The 11042-nt window shown below is 46.4% G+C and overlaps 1 protein-coding gene across 1 annotated transcript; it reads right to left on the reverse strand.

Moving 5' to 3' along the window:
- Positions 1-1369: 1369 nt before the first annotated feature.
- LOC128068387 (arylamine N-acetyltransferase 1) lies at positions 1370-2242 on the reverse strand. The gene has a single exon (XM_052661538.1). It carries the CDS (start codon positions 2240-2242, stop codon positions 1370-1372), a length of 873 nt encoding a protein of 290 aa, XP_052517498.1.
- Between the last annotated feature and the right edge of the window lie 8800 nt (positions 2243-11042).

Raw genomic sequence — 11042 nt, forward strand, 5'->3', positions numbered from 1 at the left:
AAGGTACATATAAAAAGCTTACATGAAGAAAAAAATTTTTTTTAAGAAATTAATTAAAGAAAAAAGGTACATGAAGAACTGTGGTTGCAAAAAGAGCCATGTAAGAAATTACTGGCTGTGTCAATCTCTCGGTACTTATGTTGACAAGTATTGGTTTATGCTTTGTCTTGAGAACTATTAGGTTATTTGGAAGCAATATCATTTCTCATTTTTCTTGGTTGAATTATAATCCCATTATACATGTGGTATTTCTGCTCAAATTTGACATTGGATATATGCTGGGAGAATTTAATAAAAATTATTTCCTCTAAGTTCTAGTTACTGAATGATGGTTAAACACGTCTATGAATTCAACATTCAACCAACATGTGAAGTTTTCTTACATATATCACTTTTTCCTCAAGAAAACCATAGGCCATCATTAAAACGTTTTAACCCTTTGCTATTATAAATCTGGAAAAGGCCCAGTTCAGTTCAGCCACTCAGTCCTGTCCAACTCTTTGAGTCCCCATAGAGTGCAGCACGCCAGGCTTCCCTGTCCATCACCAACTCCTGGAGCTTACTCAAACTCATGTCCATCACACTGATGATGCCATCCAACCATCCCATCTTCTGTCATCCCCTTCTCCTCCTGCCTTCAATCTTTTCCAGCATCAGGGTCTTTTCCAATGAATCAGTTCTTCACATCAGGTGGCCAAAGTATTGGAGATTCAGCTTCAGCATCAGTCCTTCCAATGAATATTCAGAACTGATTTCCTTTAGGATGGACTGGTTGGATCTCCTTGCAGTCCAAGGGACTCTCAAGAGTCTTCTCCAAACCACAGTTCAAAAGCATCAATTCTTTGGTGCTCAGCTTTCTTTATAGTCCAACTCTCAGATTTAAAAAAAAAAAGTTATCTAATGATACATGCTGACATTTTTAAAGGGTGAAATGATCTGATGTCCATGTTTTTCTTCAGTAAAATGTGGGCGTGTTGAGAAAATATGATAGATAGGCTTCTAGTCCCTAGTTGGTAAACTGAGTGATAAGTAATGGAGATTTATTATTTTATTCTACTTTTATAGACAGGCTTCCCTGGAGGCTTAGTGATAAAGAATCCATCTGTAATGCAGGAGAAGCAGGTTTGATCCCTGGGCCAGGAAGATCCCCTGGAGAAAGAAATGGCAAACTATTCCCGTATTCTTGCCTCGGAAATCCCATGGGCAGAGGAGCCTGACAGGCTATAGTCCATGGGGTTGCAAAAGTCAGACACAACTTAGTGACAAAACAAAAACAATAACAAAAACAACTTGTATGGACATTTTAATTTTTTGTGATTAAAAAGTTACAGCACCAGAAGTAATCATGAGACCATTTTTACTGCTTCCTCTAAATGGTAAAAAATTTATCACCATGTTTGGGGATAAGCTTTTTCTCCAAGGAAATATTAAATATGTTTTTTAGATTTTCTTCTATTTCTTTCTCATTCAGTGTCTTAAACTCTACCAAATCTGTATTGTCCTTATAATTGAATCTCCTGTAGGTGAGGGTGAAACCCACTAAGCAATGAACACCTTCTGGGGTCTGCAAGGAGCAAAATGACTTACTTGTAAACACAGATGCTGGAGACTCTTGGAGGTATGTATTCATAGACTCAAAGTCTTTAATCGTTCGAGGTTCAAGAGTAAAAGAGTAGATTTTCCGATATTCGTTCTTTTCCAAGAGGTCAGAATCCAAAAACTCTTGGTTTGGGATGTACTGCTCTCTTCTAATTTGGTCCAGGTACCAGGTTCCTCTCTCCTCAGTCAAGCGGAAGATGCAAGGCGTCTGGGGCTGGTACTTCCCAGAAATTAACTCCAGAGGCTGCCACATCTGGTAAGAGCGTCCAAATCCAGCATCAGCTATGTAGTCCCTGCCATCGATGGTCACCTTCAGCAGGAGGTGAATCATGGCATTGCTGTATTTGTCGGTGAACGTGTTATAAACATATCCTCCCAACATGGTGGTCTCAAAACCAATCTTGGTCAGAGCCCAGTACAGAAGGTGGTTGACTTGGAGACACCACCCACCCCGGTTCCTCCTGACAATTTGATCAAAAATGGCCTCTAAGTCCAATTCCATGGCTTCCCCACAGTGGATGTTAAGGTTCTCAAAGGGAATGGCTTGAACCTGATGCTGAAGAATATCAGTTAATGTTTCCAAGTCCAGTTTGTCCCTCGAGTTCTTATAACCAATTCTTTCAAAATATGCTTCAATGTTCATGGTTCCTTAAGGAGAGGAAAACAAAACAAAAGCAAATATATTACTTTTATACTTGGATTTCTTCGATTAGCTTGATTATAAGAAATGTATTTTAAATATTTAAATAAAATATTTTAATATGCCTTTAAATATTTAAGGCATAATTATAAGCCTTTTGTGTGTATGCATGTACAAGTTCACAAATGAAGAAGAAAAGTATCATTTCTTCCATGTTTTGAGCATGAGAAGTTAGAAATCCAGATGAAGTGATGAGTAAAATCATAAAGAGCTTACATGTGGTTTTCTTGGTGTTGAGTAAGGAGAGGTACCAATTGGCATCAATTAAAATAGAGTTTACAAACCATTTCTCATATAAACAGGAGAATGATATAATAGGGTACTTGAACCACTCAGTTTCCTCTTTAGCTGAACTTTACAGAAATTTCCCTACTCAACAAGTCAGTTTGTTCACAAACTGATTTATTCATTTATTCAGTAAATGGTTTGCTGAAATTTTATTATGTATAAATTTCTAACCTAGTGGTTGCTTGTCTTAAAAAAATCCTACATTTTATGGGGGCTGGTATGACACAGATAACGAATGAATTTTAAAAACACATACAATTTCTTAGATTGGGATCAGTGCTCTGGAGAAAATAAAGCGAAGAAGGAAGATAAGACACGCGCAGAGAGAGCTTCAGTTTCCAGTAAGGCAGGCAGAGAAAGCTTCACTGTAATTTTAAGGATGGGAGAGAAGGAGCCACGTCCATATGTGTGGGAGGATCACTCAGGAAGAACCAGAGGATTTTTAAAAAGTCTTAAACTGGAACCTGCCTAGAGTGTCCAAAGAACATTCAAGGAAGCCAGGGAGAAGGGAGCAGAGGGACTGAAAGGAAGCGTGGGCCGAGATGAGGCCTGGCCTTCCGGCTCTTCCTCTGAAATGAGGAATCACTGTGAGAAGGGCAAGGGGAAGCCTGGGTCTGGGCAAAGTGCACCATCGTCCGGTCGATACGTATGGACAGGGACCCGCACTCACGGTGCTGAAAGAAGACACGTGGCCCAGCCAGGAGCAACTCGAAGCACCTTTGCTCCAGGACCAGTGCTTTGCTCACGGATGGTGTGTGGCCTGAGGCAGCGCTCTGAGACTCTACTGAGGGACTCTGCTGAAACCTCAGCAGGTGCTATTCCCGCGGGGCCAGAAGCTCGTGGGATATTTGCCCAAAGTAGTGGGCTGCCGTCTATGGGATCGCACAGAGTGGGACACAACTGAAGCGACTCAGCAGCAGCAGCAGCAGCAGCAGCAGATCTTGCTGAAGAATAGCACCCACCAAGAATTTAATGAGCTGAGGAATGAGAAGCAGGAGAAGGAAAGATGAAAACAGACATCCATCAGGTCTTAAGCTATATCTTGCTTTTCTGGTAAGGTGAGTCAAACAAAAAGTCCTTATTTTGTAAAATTCCATGTCGAAAAGGTTTCTGTCCATTAATCACTGATTGTAACAGTGGTGTATTACCGTTGGTAAGATGAGATGGCCTGAGATGAGAGGCTTAAAAAGGCCTGCCCTAGGTTAATGGTGATAAGCTATGTATTTCTGTTGTCCTTCTTAATGTCTTTTCTTTCAGATTCACCTAGTTCTTTTTTTTAATCAGTTATTCTTCCCATTTTGCTAGTGTGTCAACTTTATTCTTGGTATCTGTAATCTGATCTCCAAATCTCTTAAGCTTATTTCATTTCTTCTCAACTTTATATCCATCAGTTTCCTTTCTCAACATCCGTAGAAGCCCAAAACTCGACGTCAGACAGGGAGAGAGCAACTGGTACTGAGCCAGACCACCGCAGACCCTCTTCCGCTTTGATATCCCATCAGTATTGGGTAAGTAAGGAGGGCAGGTGATATGGAACAAAGACATATGATTTGGACCTGCCTAACCACTTCCTTTATGGGTGGGTTAACCCACCTTCTTTTATTTGGAAATTACTGTATACTTTTTGAAGCTATATTTTGATTTTAAAGTTTTTTTCCTTGTTCCTTCTTTATTTAAAGATATGACGCTAACTTAGAATTTAGTAACCTCAAGTCCATTGAGAAGAACCCAGTATTGGAACCTGAATGCAAGCAGCATGTGATAACCAAATTATACGTTCATGACTAAATATAAGAATGATGTACTACTGAAGCTGAGATACAAGGTGAAATATGGAGGCACTAGAAAGTAGGTGTCAGGATGAAACTGGATGAGAACTCCGCAACGTTTACACATCAACTTGTAACTTAGATGTGCACTGGTATTTTGATTCGTTTCACTTGATCATAAATACGAGAAAAGAGTAAAAGGAGGCAGAGAGAACACGCTTGGGGAGTCAGCTGAGATGCCCCAGAAAAGCAAACCTTTCTTTGGAAGTTCGATGTAGATGGAGTCTCAGCTTTAATTCAAAAGACGTGGAATGTTTCTTCTTCCTGGTTCACAGTCTAGAAATAATAGAAAAATAGTTTTAAATATATCATAGTCTTCCTTGAAAACAAGAGCAGTAGTTCTGTTGGGACGTGAATAGGAAGAATGTTTTAAAATCACAAAACAGAAGGAGAGAGAGTGAAATGGCCATCTGCACCGCACAGGGGACAGAGCTGGATGTACAGTCACAGGCAATGGGAGCAACATGGGCGGGCTCTAGGCCCGCTTCGTGGGGTTTAGGTCACGGGAGGACCCGAGCACAAGGGCCAGGCAGTCAACAAGGATGGGTGAACCCTGTTCCAGGCCCCTGATCGATACCACAAGTTTTACCAAACACATCAAAGACCAGCATTAAGGTAGCACCTGTCTTCCCTTAGCTAATAGGTATAATTGCGATGGCTTCCCAACCCTCTCCAGTATTGCCTGGAAAATCCCATGGACAGAGGACCCTGGTAGGCTGCAGTTCATGGGGTCGCAAAGAGCCAGACACGACTTAGCAACTTCACTTTCTTTCCTTCCCAGTGGTGCAGCGGTAAAGACTCTGCCTGCCAGTGCAGGGCGCTCAGGAGACCCAGGTTCGATGCCTGGATCAGGAAGATCCCCTGGAGGAGGAAATGGCAACCCACGCCAGTATTCTTGCCTGGAGAATCCGGTGGACAAAGGAGCCTGGCAGGCAACTGTCTGTTCAGTTCAGTCGCTCAGTCGTGTCCGACTCTTTGCGACCCCATGGACTGCAGCACGCCAGGCTTCCCTGTCCATCACCAACTCTCGGAGTTTACTCAAAGTCATGTCCACCGAGTCAGAGATGCCATCCAGCCATCTCATCCTCTGTCGTCCCTTTCTTCTCCTGTCTTCAATGTGGCTACAGTTCGTGGGGTCACAAAAGAGCTGGACGTAACCGAGTGACTAGACGGCAGCAGCAGCCGACACACACACACTTACAGGGTTAGCTCCCCATAGCCTGTGCAGATGCAAGTCACAATGAAAAACTAAGGAAGAGAAAGGTAGGATCGACTCCTTTCACTATGGGACAGAGTAGAAAATGGGTAAGAATTGTGGCTAAAGTACTTTAAACACATGTTTTAAAGGTGACTGGAGTGAAAGCCATTCTACCTGCTGGCCTCTGCCTCGGGTGCGGAGGGTAAAGGACAGAGCGTGCTCAGAGCGCTCTGCTCGGGCCAGGGCACCGCGGAGGACTCGGGACCGAGGCTGCTGTGGGTGGATGCTGAGTGTCGGCCACAGGGTCCCCTCAGGTCTCTCTGACCACCTGGCTGTGCCCCTGACCGGCCTGGCTTCAGGACCAGCACACGGACTCTTTGGCAGACCTCCTGGGGGCTCCTGGAGCGGCTCTGCCCTCCTGTGTGGAGAATCAGACGTGTCGGGGACTTCGTGTCCTCTCAGGACTGCCCTTCATGGGGACTTACCGGTGAGATGTTCTGAAAACCCCGGTGCCTTGCCTTGAATCGAGAAAAGACTTTTGAGTTGCGATTCCCACCTGGGCTGGCACTGGGGCTTGCCCAGGCACCCTTCCTTCATGAGGCACTTGCTCACCAGGCTGGACTCAGGTCTGAACCTGCGGAACCTGACAAGTCACGTCAGTGGCCACCGGGGAGAGCTCTGTGGGAGAAAGCTAAGATGGACAGGATGAGGCAATTTCTAGAGGGCCCTGAAAGGCAGGCCAGAGAGACTTCTCTGTCACTGAACAAATGCCTGTTGCTTCACTGAATGGACAAAGGCCAACAGTCATCTGGCTTTTGCAATGTATCCCTAAGTGTCACGGTTCTTCAGTTACCAATTACCTCTTTGATGTAGCCCCGGAGAGCGGGTTGAGATGAAGACTTCAGCTCCCAGCCTGGGGTCTCTACATCTTTCATGTCCAGCAGTGGTTTCAATTTTTTAATTTTATTTTACTGTATATTTTATTTTTGAGCTAGAGAAATCCTGATTCTTTCCCCAAACAAAATTGTAAGCCAAAGTATAAAATAGAATAATTGAAAACAGATTGGTCCAGAGGCCGTCCGGCCCTGAGATGCTGCCCTCATGGCTCAGAGGTGCAAGCAGCCGGGGCGGTCACGGGCCAAGGTGGTCACGGGCCGAGGTGGTCACGGGCCGAGGTGGCGTCTTCCATCCCAACTGCCCGCATTTCAGACACGACCGCCTGGAAGAGCCCGAGACGGTGCGAGCGAGTGGATTTTCCTCCTGTGTGTGTTTCACATCCTGTCTGTTTCCTTTGCCCTGTCTCAGTGATGGCATCCCACTGGACTGACACTAAGACTCACTCCCAACCCCAGGGCAGAGGGGCATCTGCCTGACTCTGGGATGGAAGGGAGCTGCACGGCCAGCCCTGCTCAGAGGCGGTCGGACACCCCGCCTTAGCACACAGAAGGCCCGCGGCTCCACAAGGGCCCCGCGCTGGAGCCGCAGAGTCTGGCAGGTACTGCGGGGACCGCTGAGCAGGCCCCCAGAGCCCGGCTAGACGGCAGAAGCCGAACAAAGCCAGACTCTGGGACAGAAGTACGAGGGAGTTGATAGTTTAGGAAAACAACCCTCCTTCTAAGGGAAGGAATGGAGGAGGAACTAAAGTGAGGTCCCAGGGGCAGGGAGTGAGGCGCCGAAGTCACACTCTGGGCCACAAGCAGGGGCAGTCTCTCCCGCCAGCCTTTCTGCCGTGACTGAAAGTGTTAGTTGCTCAGGCGTGTCCGACTCTTTGGACACCATAGACTGTAGCCCTCGAGGCTCCTCTGTCCATGAGGTTCTCCAGGCAAGAATACTGGAGTGGGTTGCCGTGCCCTCCTCCAGGGGAGCTTCCTGACCCAGGGATGGAATCCCTGTCTCCTGCATTGCAGGCAGATTGTTTACCGTCTGAGGCACCAGCCAGGAAGTCCATCATGACTGAACAAATTATTAAAAATTGGTGTGACAATCACATGACCTAAATAAACTATTTAAAGTGAACAGTCCAGTCCTTTGGTACCTTCACAACTTGGTGCAGCCACCCTTCTGTTCAGTTCCGAACTCTCTCACTCCCCCAGTAAGACCCCAGACTTGTGGGCAGGTACTCCCCAGCCCCTCCCACCTCTGCAGCCACCAGGGGCCTTCCTGTCTCTCTGAGGGCTTCCATCTTCAGCCGCTGCGAACAGTGCTGCAGACAGAATCTGTGTCCAAGTGCATTTTCCTGTATCTGATTTCCATTCACTGGGTATGTGCTTAGAATAGAGCTGCCCAGCTGAAGAGTAGGATTTAGGGATGCTTCCAATGGCTTTTCTTTCCCTGTGCTCTGAGTTTCTTTTCCTCTCCTTCCCACCCCTTCCCTTTGATGTTCAGTCGCTCAGTCGTGTCCGACTCTTCGCTATCCCATAGACTGTACCCCACCACACTCCTCTGTCCATGAGGTTCTCCAGGCAAGAATACTGGAGTGGGTTGCCATTTCCTTCTCCAGGGGATCTTCCCAACCCAGGGTTCGAAACTGGCTCCTGCATTGCAGGTGGATTTCTTTTTTTTTTGCCGTGAGCCACCAGGCAAGCCCTCCCTTCCCTTTTCTTACCTGTCTTTTTGGTGTCGAAGCTTACTGCAAGGACCTGTGAACAGCCCAGTCCTAGGGGGTAAGTGGCCAGCCCAGTAATCTTCTGGATGAAAAAAAAGAGGTTGCCTGGCAAGCCAAGCCCACAGCCCCTCTTCACAATGCTGAGAGCGCAGGCAGCCTGCAGAGCCGCCCGTCCAAGGAGAACAGCCAAGGAAGGTCAGACTCCGTCAGCGGAAAGGTCTGAGTGTTTGTTTTGCCTTTTATTCTCTTTTGAGGAGAAGTAGAAACTCAGGTTTGTGGCTGTAATCTGCCTGTTTTTACAACTGGCTCTGAACTGTTGAAACTTGTCAAGGCCAAACAAAATAAGTCTCTGGGTGGGATGGAACTATATATACAGTTGGCAGGTTTCCTGAGTGTGAGAGGGTGGGGTGGGGTCAGCTTTTGTGTGGCTGACAAGATAAACAGTGACTCAAGGGAAGGGAGAGTTCTGTGATCAGAGAGCAAGCAGGCATATGGTTTTCGTGGGCGCAGGGCAGGGTAGGGGAGCAAAGTCCAGAGCAGGGAGCTCACAGGGCCCCTGGCTTTGGAGCCATCCGGCTCCACAGGCTCCTCTCTCCTGCGGAACTCTGCGCATCAGTACCCAGGGAATGCTGTTGCCTGCCTGATGGTGAGACAGTTGTTCCTGGCGTCTGTGGCCCCTGGAGACCCTTGGGCCCCTCCTTCTATCCAGAGAAAACCTCCCCAAGAATTCCCTTATACTGTGCAGACAACGCAACCCAGCCTCCTTGGGTGTTTTGGGACCAATAGAGAACTTCTGATCCCTTAATGCCAGAGGAGCCAGAGTGGTCCTGAACTTACAGCCTGCAGGACTGACTGAGCCCTTTGGGACACGCCCAGTTAGGTTCAGAGAAGGTGGACATCACTGTTGCAATTGTCCGAGAGGAGGACCCTGTCCTCTGAAACACGTGTTGTACGCATTAGCTATCTTTTATATATTCCTTTAATCCCCACAACAGACTTTGTAAGAAAGCTCTCTTATTAGCCCCAGCGTTCTGAGGGATAAACTGACATTTAGAGATGCTTCTGTGTCCTGCCGAGTCTTCCCAGCTGGCGTGTTGGGTGGCTGTGATGCTAACCCTGACAGCTGCAGTGGGGGTCTGTGACCCCTCTGTGATCCTGCACAGCACTTACAGTGTAAGCACGTGCCAGGCAAACTTCCTGAACTGTCCTGGGACCTGAAATTCAGGCCTGTGGAGTCTCCAGTCTCCGGGACTCACATTTGAAACAGGATCAAGCCCCAATTTCCAAGCATAAACAGGTCACTCACCGAGCTCTCTGGGGCCCACGACCAGGAACCAGGATGACAGCCACCCTCCCACTTCCTGGCCCAGCCCAGGAAGAGCCCTCCTTCCTGCCTGCGAAGTGCTCCGCCCCCTGAGTCTAGTTACCTGCACGGAGCTCTGGGAAATGTAGTCGTGGGGACTTGGGTTGACCCTGTGCCCCTCCTGTTCCAATGTACCCTCGTGAGCCAAGGCCCCAGGGTTCAACGGGGAGGGACCTTGTAGTCCATACAGTTCTTACTCTTAGGCAGCCTGAACATGGATGTCCTGTGTGTGCTGTGGGAGGTTAGGGTTTTGAGAGGCTCCAGGAAGTGCAGACCCATTAGCCTAGAGGAGCAGGAGGACATGGATGTTTTATTTATTTATTTATTTATTTATTTTATGTCAATATTTTTTTTTCATTTTTTTTTTAAAAATTTTAAAATCTTTAATTCTTACATGTGTTCCCAAACATGAACCCCCCTCCCACCTCCCTCCCCATAACATCTCTGTGGGTCATCCCCATGCACCAGCCCCAAGCATGCTGTATCCTGCGTCAGACATAGATTAGCGATTCAATTCTTACATGATAGTATACATGATAGAAAGCCATTCTCCCATATCATCCCACCCTCTCCCTCTCCCTCTGAGTCCAAAAGTCCATTATAGACAGCTGCGTCTTTTTTCCTGTCTTGCATACAGGGTCGTCATTGCCATCTTTCTAAATTCCATATATATGTGTTAGTATACTGTATTGGTGTTTTTCTTTCTGGCTTACTTCACTCTGTATAATCGGCTCCAGTTTCGTCCATCTCATCAGAACTGATTCAAATGAATTCTTTTTAACGGCTGAGTAATACTCCATTGTGTATATGTACCACAGCTTTCTTATCCATTCATCTGCTGATGGACATCTAGGTTGTTTCCATGTCCTGGCTATTATAAACAGTGCTGTGATGAACATTGGGGTACATGTGTCTCTTTCAATTCTGGTTTCCTCGGTGTGTATGCCCAGCAGTGGGATTGCTGGGTCATAAGGGAGTTCTATTTGCAATTTTTTAAGGAATCTCCACACTGTTCTCCATAGTGGCTGTACTAGTTTGCATTCCCACCAACAGTGTAGGAGGGTTCCCTTTTCTCCACACCCTCTCCAGCATTTATTGCTTGCAGATTTTTGGATCGCAGCCATTCTGACTGGTGTGAAGTGGTACCTCATTGTGGTTTTGATTTGCATTTCTCTGGTAATGAGTGATGTTGAGCATCTTTTCATGTGTTTGTTAGCCATCCGTATGTCTTCTTTGGAGAAATGTCTATTTAGTTCTTTGGCCCATTATTTGATTGGGTCGTTTATTTTTCTGGAATTGAGCTGCATAAGTTGCTTGTATATTTTTGAGATTAGTTGTTTGTCAGTTGCTTCATTTGCTGTTATTTTCTCCCATTCAGAAGGCTGTCTTTTCACCTTGCTGATATTTTCCTTTGTTGTGCAGAAGCTTTTAATTTTAATTAGATCCCATTTGTTTATTTT

This window comes from Budorcas taxicolor, chromosome 24 (assembly GCF_023091745.1).
Source record: "Budorcas taxicolor isolate Tak-1 chromosome 24, Takin1.1, whole genome shotgun sequence".
Taxonomy (NCBI): Eukaryota; Metazoa; Chordata; class Mammalia; order Artiodactyla; family Bovidae; genus Budorcas; species Budorcas taxicolor.

Coding starts and splice junctions, on each gene's coding strand:
- LOC128068387 (XM_052661538.1), bottom strand. CDS start 2,242: ATGAACATTGAAGCATATTTTGAAAGAATTGGTTATAAGAACTCGAGG.